At 43.3% G+C, this 26,219-nt stretch overlaps 1 protein-coding gene and 1 long non-coding RNA gene across 5 annotated transcripts in view; one reads left to right on the top strand and one right to left on the bottom strand.

Annotated features, from left to right (window-relative positions):
• Positions 1-26,219, bottom strand: part of LOC113575188 (Na(+)/H(+) exchange regulatory cofactor NHE-RF2) — a 29,666-nt gene continuing 3,447 nt past the window's right edge. The window contains exons 3-6 of one of the 4 annotated variants that reach the window (XM_035527799.2): positions 6,917-7,117; positions 3,066-3,219; positions 2,300-2,484; positions 1-2,062 (exon numbers count right to left, since the gene is read on the bottom strand). In XM_035527799.2, the coding sequence (XP_035383692.1) occupies positions 1,895-2,062; positions 2,300-2,484; positions 3,066-3,219; positions 6,917-7,117 (708 nt within the window). In that variant the 3' untranslated portion in view covers positions 1-1,894. Of the gene's footprint in view, positions 2,063-2,299; positions 2,485-3,065; positions 3,220-6,916; positions 7,121-26,219 lie in introns of all 4 variants that reach the window. The other 3 variants (XM_035527796.2, XM_035527807.2, XM_035527805.2) reach the window with 3 other exon arrangements.
• On the top strand, positions 9,342-11,693 carry LOC145656999 (uncharacterized). The gene is made up of 2 exons (XR_014122761.1): positions 9,342-10,671; positions 11,382-11,693. It is a non-coding gene; the product is annotated as an uncharacterized LOC145656999 (long non-coding RNA).

Below are 26,219 nucleotides of genomic sequence, written 5' to 3'. Positions count from 1 at the left end.
TTATGTAAGTATGTGAATATCACACTTTATTGGAAAAAAAAGCAACCTGGCATATATTCTCATACTGAATATACAATAGCAAACCGCTGAGCTCTGAATGCATATACCATCAGGACAGGAGGAACAAGGGGGGACCCACAATAAAAATGCAGCAATGTTAGCAAACATAAGAAGTAAAACATAACAGAAAAACTTATATGACTATTCAAAGGGAGTACAGCAACGTTCTTAGTATGCACGGGTTGGGTAAAAATATCTGCGCTACAAATGCACATGGAGCTCTTGCTAAAGATGGCTTTCAGGGGTGGAAGTCAGCACGGCCCAGCTGACACAGCCTATCAGGCTTGTAGAACCAGCCCCTAGCAAAGCTGGCTGGACTGTTCCACAGTTCCAACGATTAGGGGTGTCAGAGAGGAAGTTGAGTGGGTATCCAAGTTCATTTCTGTGACAAAAAGCAGCTGCTGCAGTGGTCTCATTAATCTTCATAAGCTCTGGGGCTCGGAGCAATGCTGATGTGCACCCCTCACAACACACCTCTTAGTCCACCTGCAGGAAGGTGGGATAAACTAGGCTATGAGCAGACATGCAGATAGAAGGCCAGCTTGTCCAGTCAGGGGTCAGCATCCCTGCCAATGCCACAGTCTGCCTTAGACCAGAGCTGTAAACGAGAATCGTGTGTTGCACATCATGTTCAGCTGTCTCCTTTACTTCTTACCTTCAATTTACTTCTGTTGATAAGATTCTGTGTTGCGTAATGTTTATCACATGGGTTTGAGTCTTGGCTCCACTATTATATTCTTAATTGTCCCAGTAACTTCAGTCTAATACAGTGTAGCATTGTGAGTACAGTGGACACACCTATCTGTAACAGACATGGAAATTTTGCCTTTGCTCATACGCACATTCCATCCTTTCATCATGATAAAATCAGCCTCAATTAAGTGACTTGCATAAATGTTTCCCTCTAGTGGTTGAAACGTGCAACGTCTGGCTTTTTTCTCACTCGTCCGCCAAAGTGGAAATCAAAAGTACTTTAGCAGTGCCCTCTAGTGTTAATGACTCGATACATCTAAAGGTTCATCAAAACATTTGTTTATACTTCCAACTGCCCATCTCCACAGTACATAGCATACTAACGTAATTTCCCTTTAATATGCTGAAATAGTGGCACATCCTTTTAAAATTGAGTGTCCTGGTGCATACCAAGAGGCTGATTATTTTGGGTTACCAGTTCATGGCAGCTAAAATTCCTCCTAATTGCTTCCTATGTAATACTGCTTTACAAAAAACACAGCGCACTTTCAATGGGCCCCATCCATTCAAGTCCCTCCCATATGGCTGGATTTTTTAAAACCTTGCAAGCACACTGTTTCACACTGGTTTCGGTTCTTCCCACTGATTTTTCAGGGAGGGGTGAATACTTCTGGGTCCTTGCTGTCCCAGCCTGTGTTTTGATCAGCATCTGCCAGTGGCAGTGTGCCTTTTACAGACTGGCCGGGGGGGGTGTCGCTGCAAAATGGGTCAGTCTGAAGTAGTTTCAGAAGGAGTGGTAAACAAAATCCAAGCTGAATGGTTCAGCACAAGCTCTTCCTTTTAGAGAAACCCGCACACGGTGCTTCTGGGGTTGGTGATTGTCAGTGGCAGGTCTGAGTCAGACAAACACAAAGCTGTTCTTTTTCCAGTTTGGGGGGTGGGAGGTTGTTGGTGAGGGGTACTAATGTTTGCCTTCTAACTGCTCCTACTCTGAAGTGGTACGCTTTGTAAAACACTTTTTAAAAAAAGGGTTTGTTATTTGTACAAAAATAACAGCTTATTCATCAAGCAATCGGGTGCAGGCAAGTTGGGATGTAGCACACAGGGGTGGAGGTCAGGGGACAAAAGCATGTGGGTGTGCTCAGAAATTGCTGAAAAGCTCATATTTCTTGTTCCAGTCCATGTGGGGGGCCCTCTTCCTGGCTCGTTTGGCATGCGCCTTCTCCTTGGCCTCTGCTGCTGTGGGGCTCAGCTTCAGGCCGATCTCAGCAAAGGGGTCCAGCAAACGGTTGCTGCCATCCTCCGAGTTCTGCCCCACACACACACACACACACACACACACACACACACACACACACCATTTGACGTTTTTTTTTGTCACACAACAGAATTGCACATCAAACTAAAATGTGCACCAGTAATAAGACAGCTGTCATGCAGGTGTTTCACTCATATACTGTACATCTATATGTCCACATACCCACCACACACACACACACACACACACACACACACACACACACACAGAGCTTTTCCGTGTGCACACCTGGGTGCTGGTGTCCTGGCTGCTGTGGTCTGAGTGGGTTGACTGGGACGTGGTACGGCCATTGAAATGCGGACTCTGTGTGCCATTAGTGATAGACTGAGCCTGGCAGTCTGTGTGAGAGAAACCAGTCATGCTGCTGTTAGTGCTGGAAGCTTCAGGACACTTCTGCACATGCCTTCTCTCTGCTAATACATGCAAAACAAAACATTACAGTACTATTATAATACTATAATAATTCTGTTTTAATATTACAAGGCATATCACAAATGCAAAAGAACATTTGTGATATGCCTTGTAATATTAAAACAGAATGATAATCTCAAGGTTAAAGGCTGGGATATATTATTTTAATAAAATCATTCAGAACATCTATGATAAAAAATGTAGTGATTAGCACCTTGCATATGAGTTGTACAAAATTCAATACAGCAATAATGATTAACAAATAAATCAATGCACCTCTTACCTACTTCAGTTCCAACACAATTCAAAACTAAACCCTGGAATTACTGTGTCATCCCTTCATTAGTAATACACAGTGCAATTTGTGCACGGACACAAAGAGACTGGGTCTCTGAAGCCGAGCTCATATATACTGCTAAGCAGTGCTTTTTCCGTGTTCCCTTTTCGGGAGTCAGTTAGCAGTCCAGTTCACTGATGAAATTAATATGATCTAATATTTTACACAGCTTGATCATTGAGTGTGTCTGTTTGTCTCCTAGATGAGTTCTACGTGACCGGATGGGGACGGGGGTCTGGGAGGGACCTTTGGCCTGGTTGCTGGAAGGGATGATGCCCAGCCTTTTGAAATGCTCATCCGTGTCCGGATCCACCACCAGCAGATGTGTCTCGTCCCCGCTGCGCTTGATGAAGGCCACCACCTCAGCATGACGCATGCACTCAATGTTCACCCCATTCACCTGTATGTGTGTGTGTGTGTATATATATATATATATATATATATATATATATATATATATATATATATATGAGAGAGAGAGAGAGAGACAGACAGACAGAGAGAGAGAGAGAGGACAGAGACACGTGGTAATCAAATTATGGTGTCTCTATTACCTCAGATGTGAGAGGACATTGGAGTTGGGATTCTGAGATCAAATCAGGATCACATTCATTACACACCAGCAAATCAGCATTCTTCATCTCTATTCTACATTCTAGTTCCCTCTTGTCACCCCTTCTCACTTTCTTCCATAGAGAAAGACTGAGAGAAAGAACTGAATGACAGCTTTAAAGCAATTCATTTTTAATCACATTCATCACTTGGTCACCAGAGGGCGCTCCAACCTATTCAAAGTTTCCTATTGGGACCAGAGTTGACCAAAACCGTAGAAATAGGTCAGACATTTTCCATTTAACTGTCATAATGGTTACATCTGTCTTTAGAAAAGCTTTACTAAACTAAAGTAGTTTCATTTTCCTGCTAAACTCCCTCCTGACTGGGAGAGATGGGGGCCAATGTTTTGTTGTTTAATTAGGCCTAAAACCTCTTTCTTTCTTTGGTGTCTTTCACCAAATTTGTTTCTTTTTCCCTCTGTCCCTCTCTTTTAGTCGCTTAGCAACCAGTTGGACGGCAGTAGGATCAGGTTCACTGAATGAAAGAGGGAAGGGAAGAGATGAGGAACCGAATTAGGCTTTAATTCAATCTCAAAAAGCAGCTCCTCCACAAAACTACACCAATGTTCTTTTATGAGGCTTTTTTTTTTTTAATATATCAAAACATTTTCAGCAGGGTTGGAGAGGAGCTGGAGTACAGGTAGGACAGACCCATCAAATATTGATGCAAAGCTCCTGTTGAAGCAATAGCATGGGTTTCAGGTGACAGTAACCTGGTGTGTGTGCATGCATGTGGGGGGGGGGGGGGGGTCACCTTCTTTTTAAAGGTCCCTCTGAAAGTGGAGGGAAAAGCTGATGAATGGTCCCTCTACCCATAATGGCAGAGAAACCCTAGAGTAGAAGAAAAAAGAAAGGGGGAAAAAATGGAGAGATCCAGCTGGGGGTTAGTGAAAAGGCTCAGCTACACAGAAATGGTCTTCAGCTCCCCATAGCAAGCAGGGAAAGAGCTCTGTAAGCCTAAATGCCTATTTGTACTAAACCAAAGGATGTTGTATAAGTGAGCAAAGATATAGATACAGCCTGGGGTATGACTACACACTGTATGAAATACATGATATAAAAAATTACGTGCCCATGTGCACACAGACAGAAGAAAAGAAAAGGCCAAGGGTTGCTGTTTGCATGTGTTCTGCGGCATTTAATGATGACTGGAGCCGTCCTGTCTGCAGAGCCCTCAGTGTCTAGGGTGAGAGCAGCATGACAGAGAGAGTGTGATCACAAAATAAAGGCCAGGAGGGGACAGAGATGTAGAGGAGTATCAGATCCAGGTGACATCAACAGGTCCTTGTTCCTTGTGGCTTCCCATAAGCACTCTCTTCCAGTGGTGCTCTCGTACGCTAGCTCTCCATGGAGCTCAGGACAGCATGCTGTGAGTCCACCACCCGTCTTACCTGAAACCCAAGCAGGTGAGAGGCAGAAGGAAGCAGGGGGCATCGCCTACCTACTGCCCTTCACTCAACTATTGGCAAGCACCGCAGGTGTGTGTGCTGTTGGTAGGTAGGGCAGGAAGGTGCCCAACCAACTCTGAAGCCTCATCTCCAGATGGAAAGGGGGCCAAGATGCAGGGCTCTGAATCAGTCACCTGCTCCATAGAGACTCAAGCCTGGCATAGACATGCCTGAGCTTCATGCCTACGGCCTGCCCTGGGGCCCAGGAGCACAACTACTGAAACACCACAGAGGGAGCAGGGAGAGGACTATGTAACCATAGATCAGCTGGGTTACAGCAGCTTCCATTTCTTAACATTGTTCATCATTTTTGCTGAAATGTGGCTACAGAGACACATTTGGCAACTCCTGTTATAAGTGTGTAAATAGATTATAGAAATATTTTCTTTTATGAATCAGCTCACACATCAAACCAACATTAAGATGTGAGTCAAAATGAGGTTTTTAATTCAGTATTTATAGGATATTTTGTGTGGATTTTTTCCTCTATACCTATTTACTTACTTGGCTACTTACGTGGCCAGCTGTCTTAGTACTAAGTGTTTCGAGGTGAAGCATTCTCACATGTATTCAAGGTCTTTCCACAACTTTAAACTGGTAGAACACTCCAGAAAGCCCCAGAAAATCCAGAAAACTAACTTTTACAACCTTTTACAAAAGGACTGTCAGGCCAAATAAATTAGTTCAGATACCCACCAATGAGAGCCTGATTGCTTCTCAAAGCCCCACTGAGGCTAAACCCACAGAGGGTTAGGAGTAGCCACTAGAGTAATGGGGTGGGGGGGTCAGCACGCTTGACCCCTCTAACCCCGACATTCTTTCTGACTGTGATGGACTACATTATTAGTTCTGCTCCACATAAAATACCTGCTTGAGGAAATTAAATGTTGTGTTGCAGGCTAATGCAGTTGCAACTAACCTAAACTAAAGAGTACTGCATTCTAGTGTATGTTTAAGATAAGGTGTTCATGAAAATTAGCTGAAATGAACAGCAAAGGGAATATAGATGGGGTCAAAGGTTAAGGGTCAAAGCTGAAGTCTAATATGACACTGCAGTGAGCTCTGATGTAGAGGTCTGTGTGAGACTGAGGTTAAATATTTCGTATCATACCTGCAAGGATCTCAATCCAGTGACATAAAGGATATGTGAAAGGTGAGCAAGTGCAGGTTTACACTAATGTATGTGTGGGCAAGTATGTGCATTAATCAGTGCGGGCGTAGGTGGGATTCCCAGAGTTATGTCCAGGTAGGTAGGAACGTGAGTGGCATGTTGTAGCTGAGCTGAGAGGCATGTATAAGTGTGTGTCTCCATGACTACAGCATGGCATTATCTCCTGGCAGCCAATCCTGGCTAAAGCAATCTCATTTCTCAGTGGTCTTCTCTCTGCCCATGGAAGTTTTCTTTTTTTATTTTTTCAAAATGTACCCTGTCTCAGAACCACACATTCCAGAAAGTCCATTTTGCACTGTTATAAAAAATTCTATTAGATGATAATGTCTAAGCACCATATATACACATCGGTGTAAACCAAACAGAAATGAACAATGTAAACTGAACAGCCGAATTGATGAACTGTCTCCCACGCACACACCACAACCCCTTGCACCTGAATCCTTGAGTGTATTTTTTGACGCAAGCATGGCATACATAATGGGACACACGTTTGAGATAACAGCTTAAATGTGTGGTACCGCATGGTACTGATAGCATTTGAGGATGCAGACACTCGTGTTCATCTGGCAAGCACTTCACAACTCTGATTTAATGCAACTGGTAGACTGTGTGAGAAACAGCTGCAAAATTGCAAAGATTGATGTGTACATTTGCTACATACCAGTAATTACTGGTTTTGCCCACCCCAAACACAAAGTGCACAGTTATAAAGTGGTGCCAAGTGCAAAGTGAAGTAAAGCTTTTCTGTGCCCATCAGTTCAGATATTTACCACAATTTTTTGATTTTACAAAAAGCAGCCTTCAGTTACTTCTGTTAACATATTCACACTGAAGGCTATCCTCCTCCTCCCCCTCACTCACCTCAATGAGTCGGTCCTGTGGCCTCAGACCGGCACGGTTGGCCGGAGAGTCCGGGTCCAGCGAGCGGATGTACTGGCCTGGTCTGGACTTCTCACTGTGCAGGTTGAAGCCATAGCCGGTGTCGGCACGCACCAGGTGGCACAGCCTGGGCACGAGATGGGACGAGTCTGCTGAAGAGGACTTCCCTGGGACCTGCACGTCCTGCTATACACCAGCCCCCCCGCCCCACACACACACACACACACACACACACACACACACACACACACACACACACACACACACACACACACACACACACACACACACCTGAGCATTATAGCAGAGCACATCACATGGAGCTACATTAGATTCCTATATTTCTTAGGGTAGGAATGCTCCAGGCCAAGAATGGGGCTCATTTCACATGTTTGAAAAGAAAGTCATTATGTCACAATAAGTCATTGAACTCAGTCTAAACCCTTTAAACCCTGGACAGCTTGTTGGAATTCACTGCTCACTCCATAACACACTCTTGGTAGGTATTTTAGTCTGTGCCACCTCCTACACACCCTTTTTGTTGTTTTTCTCCCGCCATTGCTTCTGCCATCTTAGACGGCAAGGAATGAAGCTGAGAGGAAAGTGAGAAAATATCAAGATTTCCCTTTCTCACAGTCTCTCAAGCACACACAGGACTCTTAGCTACATATTCTATACGTGGTACAACACACACACACACACACACACACACACACACACACACACATAAGCACACACACATATATATATGCCAGAGATGCAATGGCAATGTTGCATGTAAGCTAAAAATTATCAACAAATTCAGAGAGAGGATCATTGTATTCATTTATAGGGCTGCCAGACTCAATTGTGAGGACATGGCATTGACATAGTTCTCAAGCAGCAGTTGAGAAAGCAAGAGACATTCAAATTCCCAGTCAGAGACCTGTTACGGGAGAGAGACCTGGAAGCCTTCAGCTCATGACAGGACATTGCACTAGACATACGCTGATGCTACTCAACATAATGTCAGCCGGGGGGACAATGTTCTGTGGGCCTGGTGACAAGAAGCAGAGATGATAAGGGGTTTGATACGTGGAAGGTACATCTCATGCGACGCGGCAAACCCTCGGACGAGTACACCACCGCCCTTCACGAAGAATCCAGCTCATCAAGAACCACTGCAGAGCCTTAACTCCGTGTTAGGTGCCCTCCCTTTGTAACTGGCTTGAAAAAGGAAGACAGAGACTTTTATGAAAGTCCTATGAATGATCAATACCTGATGTCTGTGTAGTATCACAACCAGATGCTATGGAAGACCCCTGTTTTAAGCCACTACGTAGTCAAATGGTCAGCAGAGTCCCAGAGAAGAAGTCTACACAATGATTGCCACTACATGTTGCCCAGGTCAGAAAACTGGGCGCTGCAAGACTATATCACACATGCTTGAAATGCTTCTAATTTTCAACATGTACAATAAACTCAGATGTATGCTGCTTCTTCTAATGAGCTGTAATGTACCTCTGCTCAGCTCCCACCACTTTTATAAACATTTATATAAACAGATAAATGACTGAATTTAAAGTTGAATTTTCCCTGTAGGTTAGCTATTTAGCCTTTGTTTATTTGGGTTAAACAAATGCATTTTGGTTAACAGTAGAGCTAAAATATTGTTTCAAGACTGCAACGGAAAGAAAAAGAAAAAAAAAACCCCATTCAGAACAGAAAGTAGCCATGGAGATCCTAAACCCTCCCCTCATCCTCTGGAGGTGAACAGTTGGGCTGAGACTCAAGCAGCAAGACTTTCCAAGCCTGTAAGAAATGACTATAAATCAAATACCGCCATTTCCAGAATAGTCCTTCTGAAACCCCCCACCAGCATGCAGCAATGAGGAGAAAAACTCTAATGGCTGGCCAGGCAACTGGAGTCAGGAAAGGAGAGAGATGAAAACAGGTTAGCACACGGCATGTTAAACCCAGGAATGACTAGGAGGGGTGTCTGATTTTGCTCAAAACAAAACAAAAACCCTGGACTCCATCTTGGATCCAGACACTGGGAGGTCTGTGGAACCATGGTTAGATAAACAAGTGAAACTCCACAGCTGGTAGCCATTATGGCTCGGAGACGAGTGTATCGTCCAGTGTGGCTGCTAACTGCTCCCCTCCATTTGCTTGCATGTTCCCTAACCCCTTCTCTGTCAAAAAGTGGAGCTCAGTCTCTCCCTCCACAATGGGTACTTCTCAGTGAGCATTCCAGAACACAGATACAGATTTAAATATAAGAGTAGAATCTAAGGAGCTATCTAGTATATATCTATACTGCTATATATATATATATATATATATATATATATATATATATATATATATATATATATATATATATATATATATATATAATTGCATTTGCTTTTATGGCATAAAATAAGCCGTCACGCGGACATCTACTGCCTCAGTGCAGGCTTACGTGCACTGTTGTACTCTGGCACTTTGCTGGAAGGAAATAATGGTGGCTGATAAAATCTGATGACTCAGACGGCCAGCTGACCTGCTCGTCACCTGTGTTTGCTGAGGTTGGGCTGGTTGGTCAATGCTGGGAAATTTAGATTGATGTCAGTCACTATAATGACAGCAGCAGTGAGATGAGCTTCGAGACGCACTGTCCTTGTGTTTGCCCTTACCTCAGTGTGTGTGTTTGTGTGTGTGTGTGGGCATGTGTGACGACAGTAAAACGAGAATAATATCAGTTCAGTAAACCGGTAGGATCAGAAAAGTGTGTATATGTTTCTGTCTCACCACCTTGATTCTCATCATTTGTAGCTGTAAGACCTGTTCTGAGATTCTGTATTGTTGGAGTAACAGTCTGATAGTCCTGAAACTGGAAACACTGGAAAAGCTTGCTGGATTTCCATGCCAGCAGTTTTGGAATGTTCCTCTTTGTCTTATTCAAACTCATCCAACTGCAGCAGTGTTGTGTAAATAAATGAATACACTGCAACTCAAATAACTCAAACTACACATTGCTTTGTTCTTTTGTAAGAACAGATCCATTAACCAATGGTCGTAAAGGGGAGAACAATTGTAGCAGATTTTCCCCTTCCACACCTTACATGGTGGGCAAACTTCCCACCTTATGCTGCCCGGCTCCCTCTCTCATGCCCCCTGCCCCATTCCCCTGATCCACTGTGACCTAGAGCTGGCAGGACACTGGAGTGGCCGCAGCCCTGCGATACATTCCTTCAGTGTTCTGTCCCAATGGGCCATTGTGCAGGAGAGTGGGAGAGGAGCTGGTGAGAGGAGGGGCGAGTGGATCCGTGTGCATGCGGCTTTGTTTTCTGGAGCGTGAGTACCATGCGGCTGAGGAAATGAGATTGACACCTTTGAATTATTCACGTCATTCAGGCTCCAGGGTATCTAGAGTCCATTAACCCTTCAACAGCCAAACATTACGAGCACTCCGTGACAGTCACTCTCTGATGTTTGTATGGGCTAAATTTAAGTGGTCACTTGTCACAGAACACGTGTATGAAATCGGGTGACTAACCCGTATCTATGAAATTTTCAGAGGGGAGGCATGTGTATACCGTAAACTGGAGAAACACAGTTCCCCAAAACAACTCCCACTTCTGGATCCTGACAGACCGGTTGTGCCCGGTTGCTATGGTGAAACATCACTAGGGTGCATGTTGTTGAGACCTGCTTTTGATTTTGATGGCAGAAGCAGGGGCAAATCAACCTTAAAAGTAGCTTGGCTCTGGGTGAGTGCTGAGAAATAAACTACCACTACTACTACCACTAATAATAATAATAATAATAATAATAATAATAATCTACTTATTATTTTATCACAGATACATGTCACTTGCAACTATAAATATGAACTGTCAGGATCTAAGCAAAAAATTGAAATTTAACAATGGGGCTTCTAATGTGAACAAAGCTTTTGAAGAGTGCAGTGCAGACTATGAAGTGGACATCTTAAACAGCCTAAGTTAAATACATGAGGTGGTTAAGACACAACTGTTCTATAATCTACTTCTGTACTTAGTGCAAAGCACGTACACATCTGACAGCTGTTATTCAGACCGTGCATCAGAATTAGGTTACATTTGAATGGATGCCACTAATTGTAATTGATGGGACAATTCTATGACACAAAAATGCAAAAGTGGAAAAGATGGCACAAAAACACAATATCCTAGAGGTGACTAAAGTTGAATATTTTCTATATCTTCCATGGATAAATGTTGGAATCACTAAACTAGACAACATTGCAACAGTAAATTCAACATGACAATCTACATAGCCTAATGCAGCATCACATCATTCCTCAAACATGTTGACATTGAGACCTTTTCTGATGACCTAACGTTAGATACCACTGAATTTCTCGCTTCTCTGACTCTGATGTAATTGGCTAGATGGCCTTTCAATCTATCTAACATGACCTAAGTGTGTGTGTTTTCAGATACAGAAGTCCTACTCTAGAGTAGTTGCGACACCCACGCCCCAAAAGGACAGCCAGTATTCTAATGGAAAACCACGTGGTTGGGTAACAGCCGTGTAACTGGAGTGCCCAGTTCCATCTGGCCCGCAACTGGGTGTGGTCCCAAGGGACAACAGACCACAAAAATATCATTGGATAATCAACAGAGTGTCACCCTCCCTAGACTTGCAACCTGCTTTCAGCCTCTGAAAATGTAGGTGAGGTGTGTGTGTGTGTGTGTGTGTGTGTGTGTGTGTGTGTGTGTGTGTGTGTGTGTGTATATATATATATATACATACATACATACATTTATATAAAACATACATTGTTTCATTCACAAATTATGTACATGATAAATATTTATCAGTTTTAGTGCTGTAACTTTTTTTTTATCATCACAAAGTAATACAATAAAATCAATTCCAATTCCAAGACTTACAACCCTCCACAGCAAAACCAATGGTGTAAATTTAATAATGGAATTTCTTTCTTTTCACAAAGCTTAGTATATATATATATATATATATATATATATATATATATATATATATATATATATGTATATATATATATATATATATATATATATATATATATATATATATATATATATATATATATATATATATATATATAAAAATAAAATTGTAAATAATATACAGTAGCAAAATTATTTACAAGGCACCAGAAGACTTAGAAGATGACTTATTCTTATTCTGTCCAAAATTGTCATATGTGTGCATTCAAAAGTTACTCCAGAAGGGGAGAGAAAAGAAAAAGCCAGATGGAAAAACACATTACGAAGAGAGAGCAATGAATCCTGGGAATCCAATATGAAATGTTATAAAATCCACTATTATTGATTTCAACATGAACTACTGCCCACATCTGGTTAGGTGCAACATATGACAGCAGTAAAACTTTCTCTGTAATCCCATGAGGTGTACTGAGTAGCAAATTGTCAGCCAGGCCCTCCAGACTTTTGGCTGTGCTACCTGGAATTTCCTTCCAAAGCCATAGTTTGAGATGCTCCAGGGAATGCATCTGTTATACCAGCCTTAATGGAACAAGAGACTAACCAGCCTTGTGAGGATGTCTTTTAACAACCATCTTCAGAATGTTATTAATCCAATCTTAAGTGCGATAGCCAGCTAAGGACTGTCAGACAGAGTCAGTTTAACGCAGTTGCTTGCTGTGAACCTTTATTCCCTCATCTTGGTGGACTGGTGCTATCTAAAGGCAGATAGGCTCTGCTGGGCTTTCTGGAACAGGCAGCATGGATAACTGGCCATCTTGCATTATTCGTGGCCTCAGTTCATCAACTGATCAATTAGTTATGGACCTCCACTGATCTGTGTCCCAGACAACAGTGAATTTGGACAAAATATGAAAGAAGGATGACATTTCGCAAGCAAGGAAGTGGGACATCTACTTGTTTTGGAAACCAATGACAAGATAACACTGATATGGAATAATATATGCATGAGTAATCCGACTGAAAGTCCTGCAAGTTTGACATTCCAGATGAACTTGGTCATGCTCAACAGCAAGATCAGTATAACACTTCACTTAGTTCAGACTGAAACAAGCTCATCCAATTAAACTGGCAACTGTGTAGAATAAAGACAAATCACACCCAGCCAACACACACAGGCTAGCCCTGCTCACTAACAGCCCAGACACAACCCTCACAAAGCCACTGAAAGAGAGCAGCTCAATGTGCCCTTAGTTAGGTGTCCAGTACAGAGAGATTTCAGTGGAAAGATATACCAAGTATTGACACACATGCATTCGGAATAAATGTCATTATTTGGGGAGGTTCAGAATTTTTGGCAAGCATTCCATTTATAATATGACACTACATGTTTGTGTCTACAAGGGTTCCATTTTCTCTTGTCCTGTTTGTGGCATGCAGCACTATGTAAACACTGAATGCCGAGGTTAGCGTGCAAGCGTCCACCATTCTGCTGCTGGTGGCAATGGTCCTGCATGCAGTATTTTCCTGTTGATTAACCTGCGTCTGACTCACGTAATGAGGGTTGGCGCATGCCAGGAAAAGAGCCTGGCAGGAGGAAGAAGGAAGAGGAGAGAGGAGAGAAGAGAGAGGGGAGAGGGGAGAAGAGAGAGAGAGAAGAGAGGAGAGGAGGGAGAGGAGAGAAGAGAGAGGGGAGAGAGGAGAGGAGAGGGAGAGAAGAGAGGAGAGGAGGGAGAGGAGAGAAGAGAGAGGGGAGAGAGGAGAGGAGAGAGAGAGAAGAGAGGAGAGGAGGGAGAGGAGAGAAGAGAGAGGGGAGAGAGGAGAGGAGAGGGAGAGAAGAGAGGAGAGGAGGGAGAGGAGAGAAGAGAGAGGGGAGAGAGGAGAGGAGAGAAGAGAGGGGGAGAGAGGAGAGGAGAGGGAGAGGAGAGAAGAGAGAGGGGAGAGAGGAGAGGAGAGGGAGAAGAGAGAAGAGAGAGAGGAGAGAGGAGAGGAGAGGGAGAGGAGGCTTAAAGGAGAAGGCCCTGCACTCTTGCAGCCGTTGGCGATCTCACATGATCAGTGCCCACCCACTCCTGTCACACTCTACCTCTGCTGACAAATGGTATGGATCACACCCAACCCACAGCACCTCTCTGACAAGTGAATGTACTGATCCTGGATCCTTTCCTTGCTGGTATCCTTGCTGGCTGTTTACCAGAATGCCCTTAGAGGCATTTCACTTTCGGATCATGAAATATTCAGATCATTCTGAAGAACATTCAAATGATTAAACAGCATGAGTATATATGATTGTTTGCGTATGTGTACATTGTGTAAGCCTTTGCCCAAGGGCATGAGAATAAGCACACGCTTTCTTTTGGCTAATGTGCTGAAAGTCACACAACAGATTGGGCACATGACCAGCGCACCCTAGACTTAGTAAATCGAGCTATATGACAGTCGAGTGTCATGCTGCATTCTGCTGGCAGTGGAGGCTGAGATATGCATGAGTGCAGCTGAGAACATCAGTAAAGTTTCTAGCCTTGCTGGGTTCCCAGCCAGTGCTATACAATATTATTGCATTTGTTTGTGACTGGTTCAGATGATTTGAAGAGACATACACTTAACCTGTATCTGTGTATCTCTCTTGGCCTAGAACATTGAAGCTCTTCATACTTGTTTTTTACTGTCAGTTTTGACTTCCTACGGGTATGTTGGTAGGGTGCTGATGACCCGCCTTTGGGCCCACACCCTTGTTATCAGTGTAGCACAGACCCCCTCAACCCCTGTGGCCCCACCGCATTACAGCACCCTGGGGTCGAGGCTGGGCCGTTCCGGACGGGAACTCCACATGTGCACACACTCATCCAGCACAGGGGCCCTGCACCTTGGCCATTTGAGCAGGCTGTAGTTTTGTGTAACAGCCACAAAGAGACTGCCATTGGATGTGCAGAGTGCTTTTACCCACTGGAAGGAAACTCGGGTGGAGCAAACAGGATGCACTTTGAGCAGGGAGGACACAGTGGAAACATGCATGCAGATATATACACACGTGCAGATATATACACGCATGCAGATATATATACACCGACATGCTGATATATGCACATGTGCAAATATAGACACACATGCAGATATATACACATGCATGCAGATATATATATATACACACACAAGCAGATATATGCACATGCGCAGATATACACGCATGCAGATATATACACATGCATGCAGATATATATACACACACGTGCAGATATATGCACAAGCAGAAATATATACACACACAGATATATACACACACACACAGATATATACACCCACATGCAGATATATACATATGCTCAGATATATATATAAACGCATGCAGATATATACACACGTCAGACAATTTGCTCCAAGTTGTGGCTCTCAAGTGACTAGTGATGTATTGGTTCTATAGATAACAATGCCCTCAGCAATACCCACCCCGTTCCCCACACTAATCAATCCTCTCTGTTCTCTTCAACCCTCACCATGCCAAAATGAGCAAGCTGAGGAACAGAATGACTGATGATCGTGTAGTTAAGGTGTGGCACCATGTCCTGTTTGTCCTCGTCCTGGAACTGGCAGACAAACTACTATGTAATGTTATGCAGAAGAAAGTGTTTGCATGAGGATATAGAGTTTTGAAATTGAGTTATGAATACGCCCTCTCCAAATACTTGAAAATGAAAATAATCTCTGTGCTATCTGTCCCTTCTCAAAAGGTGCATGAAAACCCCTTGACTGTGATGGAGCTGCATCTCACCTGCCAAATTCTGTCACTTTACAAAATCTACCGAATACCATTTACCCGATTGGGTGCAGTGTAACCATACTCCAACCATACTCCAGCATGTCCAATGCTCCCAAAATGATTAGGGCCTCTTCAAAAGCTTTCTGAATCAATTATCCAGAATCAGCTTGCAACACACACATACCCGACAACACCCGTACACCCCACAGAAACAGCTGTGTATCCGACCCGTGTTCCAGAGCGGACCTTTACGAAATTCCACTGGGCAAATTCTACTCTCCATGGTCATTTTTATGAACACAGAAAAACACTGAACTTAACAGACACAGGAAAGATGGATAAAGTGTATGTTTCAACAGGGACTAAAAGAGTCTCTTCTCCAAGCTGAGCCGAAAGCTGCAAACACAAGTGCTGATGAATTTGACATGTTTGCTTAGAGATGGGCTAGATGTCAGTCTGATGTCCGTTTGTGATCTGATCAAAGCAAAGTGAGGCTGCATGGATGACGGTAAAGAAGAGAGTGTGTCACTCATGATCCTGGGATGAACAAACAGCCCTGCATCCCATTACATACATCAGCGGAAAACCATTTTTATCCAGCATAAGTGATTGAGTGGGCAGTGAAGATTCCCTGGCACGCCTGTAGCCCACCCTGCCTGACCTGGATCGTTACATCAGTGCAGAGCTGGAGGGGCTCAAGAAACATGGTGCACTAGCTGACCTCATTCTCAGGCAGACAGCTGTGATGATGATGAGGAAGAGAAGATGAAGGAAGAGGAGGAGGATTGTGTTGAGCAACACTTCTGTTCCATGAGCAGCTGAAGGAATCATAGCTGCACAACTGAACGGCTGCGCAGGAGACCAGAGCCCACTCCAGCCTGGTGCCAAGACTGCCTGGAACAATTGCACAATGGTGACGTGATGTGTGTGTATGAATTTGTGTGTGTGTGTGTGTGTGTGTGTGTGTGTGTGTGTGTGTGTGTGTGTGTGTATGCATGTGCATTCATGTGTGTTAGCCAACTGCAAGCATGACGGAGAGTGACGTACTGAAAACACAACCAGCAGGCAGCCTGCAACTGATGATATCCCATGATTCCTGCATGGCTTTAACGGCATTGTGGGGGGCAGGTCTGGTTAAAACTAAGTGCTGGAGACAGAATGAGATTGCTGCCCTGCAGGTTAATCGGGGTAAATGACCCTCCCAGGGTTGCCTGTCAGCAAAGCGGCTGGAGCTTGCAGGGAAGCACATGCCTGTGTTCTCACACGACCCACCCCCATTCAGTCTTCTTCCAAACCTTCCCCTCCTACCCACGGCTGAAGCCAACAGAGGCCCTCCTCAGGCGCTCAGGCCCACAGGGCCCTGCAAGACACACATCTGGACACAACACAGCTGCCTTTCAGCAACCCCTCCTCGCAACTGGCTCCGGAGGGGGAGGGGCCTGACAACATGGCGTCTGGGGAGAAGCAGTACATGTACTTGCTGGAGCCATGCCTTCAACATGGGTCAACATAAACTACAGACAGGAGGGCTGAATCTGCCCTCTCACATTTGACTGAAAACCTGCACAAGCAAACTGAGAAGGGGTCCATGGGGAACCAGCCATGGGGAAAACAGGGAGAAACAGGCCTCTGCTATGCTTAAAAGGACAGGCCTCTGCTATATGTAAGAACACAGCCATATTTAAGATATCCACTCTTTTTTTTTCTATCGCGACAGCTCAGTCAATCTAAATGTCTTGACATAGTCTTTACAAGGTTTGTTTACACCTTGACATGGCACAGAAACACATAAACACAAACTGACAGTATTACTCCGTTTGATGACCAAGAAGCAAGATACATCAGAATTTACTATCGTCAAAAAAAGTCTCTGCAAATACCAGGAAATTATACAACATACATCCCCTAATGACAGGAGATATCTTTTTCCCATTAGTATGCCAATCCAAGCCCCACACAATCCTAGCTGAAAACCATGCGGAGGGCAATGCACAGCCTGTCACATGAAGAGCTGGGTGACCAGAACCAGAACCACTGGAAAGAACATGCACCAATGCAAACAAAAACAAAGCCAGACCAGAGGGCTCTGAATGGTTGCTCAGCATCAAGGGGATGGAACACAAATAGGAAGTGGCAGGGAATTCAAACAAGTTGTGAAAAACAACAAAACCAACAGAACAGTTCAATGCTGAGGAATGGCGTAATGCTCTGCAGTCTCTTAATGAAAACACAAAAAGCATGGTGTGCTGTTAAATGCTGAAAAAGCATGATGCACAGATGTTATGAAGATCAGAGACCTGCTGTTTGCCTACTCTGCTTTACTGGTTCCTTTTAGGTGCTTGATAAGAAGAAGGGCAGGACATACACACACATACACACTCACAAAATACACACACAAAAACACATACACACACACACACACACACACACACGCACACACACACTCTCTTCTGGGTTCCCACATCCAATATTAGTGTCTAGCTCAACTAGCAATTGTTTCTCAGATTATGACCTATAAACCTTAATTCTGAATCCCTGATCTTGGAAGTGTGTTCTCTTGAAGCCAAGTCTCCCACGCAGCTTGGGTTCCACCACTGGGCTAGTCTGCTCTGCTGCATACCATTCCACACTCCACTGTTCCATGCACAAACCTGCTGTATCTTTATTGGATTCAAGCTGAAAGCAGACTGACCTCGCCTTCTTTACAGCAAGCTCATTCAAGTCCACACACAAGCACATGCACAATTTTGTTTAGACAGATGTGCAAAGGTGAAATGCAAAAACACAAAAGGGAACAAGGAAAGAAATGAATGAGATTTGACTTACAATCTCACACTGAAGGAGAACATAACAAGCCCACGTGGGAGCATCTGAAGTACACCAAATCACGGTCAATCCAGACCAGATCTCAAGAAAGTTCTGGAACTGGATTTCTCCAGTGCAGGATGATAGTCAGTGCTCTCTCTCTCTCTCTCTCTCTCTCTCTCTCTCTCTCTCTCTCTCTCTCACACACACACACACACACACACACACACACACACACACACACGCACATACAGTGTGGGTTTAGACATGCTTAACTACCACAGGCTCGCTCACTCTCCACACCTCCTCAGTGCTTCAGGACCCAGACCAGATGTGCGTGTTCTTGTGCGAAAGGGGTCCAGCGTGGGTGTGTGCGAGTATGAAAATGACTTGGGAAGCTAATTATTTGATAGCCCACACATAAATCCATACCAACCAGGCAGGAAGGGTAGGAAAAGTCTGAATATAATGCTTAGCACTGATACCAAGACCTACTTTTTAGAAAGTGAATCTGAATGCTAAAAAAATGCATCATTAACCATCATGAAATTGGTCCCTGGGCCCTGTCTCATTACCAGACATCTTTTGAACTGACAACCATCAGGACTGTTCGTCTGATATAGGCAGTGATAAGTGTGAAGTTAAATGTAGGCATACCAGACAAACGTGCAGTACAAGAGTACAAACTCCATCCATACTATAACAAAATCAATGCGTCCTGCAAGCACTGCAAAAAGACACTACTGGGTGATGCGGTGTAAAGGGCAGTGTGAAGAGTGGATGAGAGCCAGAGCAGCACAGGAAAGTAGCAGTCACGTCAGAAGATGATGAACAAGCAGTGGCAGGGGATGTGACCATCCTTCTGATAGAGTGCAAAGATGTTGAGGACAGTAGATGTTGAATCCGTGGGCTGCTTAAGGGTGCCAAACTTAAACATAAATCTCAAAATCTTGTCTTTGGTATTGTGGCCAGAATACGTATGAACCAGAAAAGTGTTGAATTCTAGCCAAAGTACTTATAAAACTCATAGACCAGAATATTAATGAATTCTATCTAGAATACTTAAGAATCATGAACCAGAATACTCATGAATTATGACCAGAATACTTTATATGAATACACCATATGTGCAGGAAACCTTTGTGACCATATTGGTTTTGTTCTTCTATAATCACATAGGCGGCCCTGAGGCAGTGACTGATGCATCTTGTTCAAGGATGGTTATTTCTCAAAATTCCTTGTATTACTATGCCAGTTTCACTGGCAAACAGGTCTGTGGTGTCCCCAGTGAGTAATACTCCAATCTCCACAGTTGAGTATTTGCTCACTCTTTCCCCACCCTCTTTCACCATAGGAAGTGTACAGTGTTCAGAGCCCATGACAGATTATTTAACATTTTTTCCCACAGGAATCTGAAGCAGCTACCAGCTTTTAATGTTGCTCTATTGCCACCAAACAAACTGTTCAAGTCAACAACAAGTGCTGTTTTTTTGTTGGCTCTGCTGCCAGGTTGATGCAGTGGCATCAGTTTATCAGCTCTGCTGCCTCAATTCTGTATGCTCTTTTGTCCTTAATGTTAATTAGCCCAATTAGTGGGACATGCTAGCTGAAGTTGATGACATGGTGGTTGCTAATGCTTGGTAGTGCAGTCACAGTTCAGTCCCTGGCCGAAGCCATCTGGGGTGGGACTGGTATCAGGAACAATGCAATTAGTTCAATATACCTTTTTCATTCCCTGTAGTCTCTCTGTTGAGATCACTGTAAGTTTGAGCTTTCGTTTCTGATAGCTGGGAACATGCATATCATACAAGGGAAAGCTTCAGCTGGTAACCAGATACACGTGTTGTAATGGATGTGTTCTTAAAGAAAAAAGAATTACGATCTCTCCTCTGCAGAGATCTACTATTATGCATTTGAGTAGAAAAAGTGTGACAAAAAATGTAACAAGTTCCAAACAAAAAGTCAACAATCCCCTTTATGAAGCAAATATCTAAGTAAGACTGCTTTTCTGAATAGTGAATTACAGAATCACAGTCATTAGGATATAAAAGACAAAAACTGGTCAGCCTGCATATGAGCTCAGCTTTCACTGCAGTGAATCCAGGATCATAAAATCAACAGCCCACATCAAACGATAAAATATTTATTTCATTATATTTGTGAGATTCCCATACTTCTTTCTGCAGAGAAGAGCAAGATCAGAAAACTCTGTGGCAAACAAGGTAGTGCCATACGACAGCTGAGATGGTCAAAAAGAAAAACAGAGACTCAGTAAAGGGAGGATCTTAGGGAGGGACAGACTGCAAGAACAGCCCAAACATCCTTGAAAAGTCAATATCACAGAGTAAACTGAAGCCTCACTCCTTTTTTACCATTCACTTCTCTCCAGATGACTCCAACATACAGTTTTTTGACAAGTCATTGAGGTTAATTCACAACAGGCGAAACACTGTTGAAGTACTGCGTGAGGTAGATAGAGTTATTTGTAGCTAAACAAAACTTTAGCTACAAATCAAACACAGTAGGGAGAGAAATCATAAGTCTAAATCTCATGTCATTAGGACCAGTGAGAACTTAAATGCATGTCTATAGGACATTTGTACAGTGTACCTATACATTTGCTTAAGTGGCATCTCAACTTCCAGTCAGTGATGTAGTAAAAAGCATCCCCTCCTCCACCTGCAGCCCTCCACACATCAGTAGCCTCAAGGAACAGTCCTGTGCTTGGAAGAGATAAGCCTGTGTGATGAAAGCACCTGCTGTTTGGAGCTGTGTGCGTGTGTGTGTGTGTGTGTGTGTATGTATGTGTGTGTGTGTGTGTGTGAGTGTGTGTGTGTGTGTGTGTGTGTGTGTGTGTGCGCGCGCGCGCGCGCACCCATGTGGATGCACAGGCTGACGTCTCGAGTAACAGATTGGAAGAATGCAAAGTGTTGTTCTTCACGGTGAGAAAGTGACACTCAACACTCAAACATGGACTCTGGTAGTGGAGAAGGGCGAGGCCATGCCCCATCCGGTACAGAACAATGTGTTTAGCCAATCAGAGGAGGGGAGAGGGCATGAGGACTGGGTGGCGTGGGAACAGAAAGAGTACTGTGGAGAATATTTCTACCCGAATACACCAGGGTCAGGGTCAGTTCAAGTTCCATTCTGACAATTCAGGGTATGTACTTAAATCTGAGTTCAATAACTAGAATCCCCCCATAAATTTCTATGGAGATGTATCAAATTTGTTTATGTAGAGAAACATTGAATCAAATTAATATTACTCCATGTTGTTAAGCTTTAGAATTAGAAAGTCATACTCAAATGACTAACAGTGTAAGTTAACTTGTCATATATCCGGTCTGTAGGAGATTTAATAAGCGTAGAAGGCCATGTGTAAATCACATGTAATAGTTGATTTGTGCAACACTACAAAAACACTTCTCTGCAATCAGTAGACTGAGTGAGTCACAGTTAGCCTAAAAATATCTCCTGTAGGAAAGAGTCAATGCTGACAGGACCCACAGGCCTTTGCTAATATCCTGTGCACAGCACAAGCCATCTATAGGCTTTGTTCATAGATTGATAACTAAACTATATCCTATATGCCATAAGACACTGGTCTGCACCAGTGGTGTAGATTTCATTTCAACTTTGGAAGGGATAGTGCTCACACGCCCCCCAAACCTAACACATCATAGGAGTAGAGTGAGTAGAAATTATTGGGGAGGAACATGTCCCCTCCCCCCCCAAAAACACTATGCCTATGGTCTGCATAGAAAGCATTATTTCCTGAACCTCCCTGCAATTCAGTCTGCTTCATGTTTCTATTAGTGCACACACCAATATCAAAAATAATACCTACAATATAGAATCATAAATAACAAATGTGCTACATAATATCCTCTAACGAAATAAAAATGTGGTGTTATTTCTCTCAGAATATCATCTGTGTAATCAGCAGGTCCACTATGAGGAGAACGAACCTTTGCTGCCCAATCCAGTCCTGAACTGTTAAACGAACTGTGTGAAGAGGGTATCTTATACACACTCACAAGCTAATTTATTACAAACATTTACCTCGTTCATGCCCTTTCTGGCGCACCTGTCTCATCATTGCATTTTATAAGTGTACAGGTACAGACCCTATTCAGCACTGATCAGTTTCTGACAACAGGAATGCCTGACTCGAGATTATTTCATTGGTGGACCATTCTCGACACAGCACTAACACCAACATGGCAGTGTGGGTTGAGCCAGTACTTGTTTAACAGGTAAAGAAGTGTTGCTGGAGTTCTTACATATCAGTCTGCTCTCAAAGATAGCCGGTGAATAGCAGTCCTGTGGTTAGAAACTGACCACTGACGAAGGGCTATTGCATTTTCACAAATTATGCATAGCTATAGGGTATAACTGTACTGATCATCTATAGCGTGTTACTAATAAATGACTGGGGAATGTATTAGCAACAGGAGTCACCTGTAGATCAGGGGTCACACTGAAGGAATACCTCACCTATCACTGTAATGTTGCTAATACAAATGAGATCATGCACACTGGCCCACACAAGTCTGTGCCACTCACATTGAACTTCTGAGCTGATGATTAATGTCCATGTGTCTCATATTGTAAGATTATACTGGTCCTGAAATTCAACGTTAAGTTACGATATTCACATTCAGATATATTTACACCTGTTCATATAGTTACCACAATTTTGGATTTAATGCTGGACTACATATAAATAGAAACTTTAGAAGAAACACTTTATATTGTGCAATATTCACATTATAACACCAGTCTAAACGGTATTAGTGCAGGTCTCTAACCATGCCAAATAACTACTTGCATCCAATTATTTTGCACAAGGTCATGTAGTTTCTCTAGTGGTGATGCAGAGAGCCAAACTATCATCTCAAGACAGGATAATAAAAACCTTTCACCCTTTCTGAATTCCATTTCACTGTTTAATTGTGCTACAGAACACCATCACTATTTCACAGTTCAACTGAGAGCTTGTGCTGCGTTCATCTTGTTTACTCTCAGAGAGAAGAAACAGAGAAGGAATGTGCCGGAAAGGAACTGGCGCTGGGCAGGAGAAACAAATCCATGGTGGATCTGTGGTGTCATATATCTACATCACATAGACACTAGTGATATGACCAGAATGAGTGCGTGCCCTCTTTGAAACACACACACACACACACACACACACACACACACACATACACCCACACACAGACACGCCTGCGCACAAACGTACGTACGCACACTGAACTCTGCTGCTGCTGCTTTATTAGCTCCATGTGTTCCATTAGCGCTGGTGACATTTATGAACTCTGAAAAACGAGTCCGCAGTTTAGGCTCAAGTTTAGCCTCAAGCCTCAATTCCTCCTTGGGACAGGAAGTGCTGGAATTCTTGGTAACCTTAGGAGTCAGGCTGCCATAGCAACAATGAGCAGGGCCCACATGAAACATTGCATAAAGCTCATGGGTTGCCTGTGCAATGAACCTCTGCATCACCACCTGCGCAGGTCTGAACCTCTCTGCTAACGTGGCCTCTGAATGAAAAACTGCAAAAACATGTTGCATGTTTGAAGAAAACAGCTTGCAGCTAAGGCTCACAGGATGAGACAGATTTTCTTCAAAGCAACAGAAAAGACCCAAACAGAGGGTACGGCATCCACTTCCACAATACCATCATCATAGCTTCCTCCAAAGTGAAGAGTGTCTCTTGACGAAGCAAACTCACACTTGCCTACATTCCCTGTACCATGATACGGAAAGAGTTATTTACTGAAGTGTCAATTCTCAACCAAAATATAGTTAATAAACATAGGAACTGCATATTTAAGAGCAAAATGCAAACCAAAGATGTGTGTTGGTGAGCAGTTAACCAGTGTCTGCTCCTGGAGTGAGAGAATTAGCCCTGAGAGGCAGGAGGGTTGCAGGGCAGTAACAGTCTGGCTGACCTGCTGCCTTGCTGGTGCTGCCATCGTAGTGGCAGGACTGGAGCGTCGCCTCCAGTCCTGGTGTGTGTACAGTCCAGCGTACTGGTGTGTACAACTCATCAATTCATGCCTCTCTCTCCAAATTCTGATCTTCCCATCAGCTTGGTGCAACACAAATCTGCATTCATATGACCAGGTGATGTTTTTCCACTGCTCAGTGATCCAATTTTTTTGCCCTATTTTGCCCACTGGAGTCTTGCTTTTCTGCTTCCCTTGGACAACAATGGCACTCAAACTGGTCGTCTACTGTAATAGCCCATCCATGCTAAGGAAGGACAAATTGTGTGCTCAGACATAGTAGTTGGAGGACCAGCAATATATGCGGTGGCAATTGGCTTGATTGTGCATCACCTGTTCTTCAGAACGATTCTTGACATCCTCTTCTGACTCCTTTTGTCGATTAGTTGTTTACATCCACAGGATCCCCTTTCAATTGATATTTATTTCCTCAGTCACAACATTCTTAGTATACTTTCAACCCCAGTGCACAAGAAAACCCCACAAGGTTGTCAGCTTTTGAAATACTGGCCCCAGTTAGTCTAGCACTGATGACCATGCTTCAATCAAAGTCGCTCAGATCACTCAATTTTCCCATTCTTATGTGGATTCACACTGAAACTGATCAATGGAAAACATGCTTACCTGATTTTTCCAATTGTGAAAGGACAGGTGTCTCTAATAAAGTGGCCATTCAGTATATGTACACACATACATACACACATGCCTCCCAGGATACCCAGACATAACTCCCTACACCATGTTCCACAGACAGGGGGACCCATTTCCTGTTTCACTAACTCACTCAAATTATTTGCTAAGTCTGCTACCCCCTAAACCTCATAGTAATAAAGTACACTAGAAAACACAGCTGGGATAACTACCCCACTCAAAATAATAGACATACACTTTTTTGTAAGAAGTGTTACATACTCAAATGAAATGTACAATCCTTAACCATATCTGAATCCAATTACCTAGGCATCAATTAAAAAAAGTGTTTTCTATTGGGATGTATAGGTCCAGCTCTTACCAAACCTTTACATGGATGCTTGCATGGGGGGCATCACATGCAACCACTATCTTAGACATGTCATTCCGTGTGTCAAATAGTATGTGGCATTAAATGTGTGGAAAGAGCTTAATTTTTAAAATGTGTCTTATTGGATTTTTCAACACAGCTAATGTACCTACAATTAAACTTTAACTGCTCCATCAGCTATGCGCATTTACAGTATAATGTTATTTCTAGGCTCCACTTTGTTCTCAATAGACACTTTTCCATAGGTTTTCAGTCTCCATTTCTTTTTGCCACTTTGGAATGATTCAGCAGAAATACAGCCAGTAGTTCTAAACTTCTGGCCCCCAGCTCTGAGCCCTTTTACACGGTTGGCAACAATAGCTTGTGCCTTTCCAGACCCCAGTCCATTCTGCACACACAATCATTCACTCATTCACTCTCTCTCACTGACTCCACTTCAGGGAAATTCAGAATAATTTCTGCTCAGTTGGTTTCATAGATAAATTTAATCTGTGTCTAGATATATTAAAACTTGTCTAAAACTTGTGCCCTAGTGACAAAGCACAGCCTGCTGATGGTTGGCCTTTACATGTTCTTCTGTATCATTAATCTGTGGTTCTAGTCCTGTGCACCACCACATAACAAGAATGCTGAACTAGGATCAGCTTTTAATTTTCATATCCAAAGGAATGAATGTATGTAGATATGAAGCATCTGTTCCTACACTGATAACCTTATTCTTAGGCTTTAACACATACAGGCATTTAAACCA

This window comes from Electrophorus electricus, chromosome 3 (genome assembly GCF_041902795.1).
Source record: "Electrophorus electricus isolate QZ-2024a chromosome 3, ASM4190279v1, whole genome shotgun sequence".
Lineage (NCBI taxonomy): Eukaryota > Metazoa > Chordata > Actinopteri > Gymnotiformes > Gymnotidae > Electrophorus > Electrophorus electricus.
The sequence above is the reverse complement of the archived record's forward strand: the minus strand, read 5'-3'. Positions and strand labels throughout refer to the sequence as shown.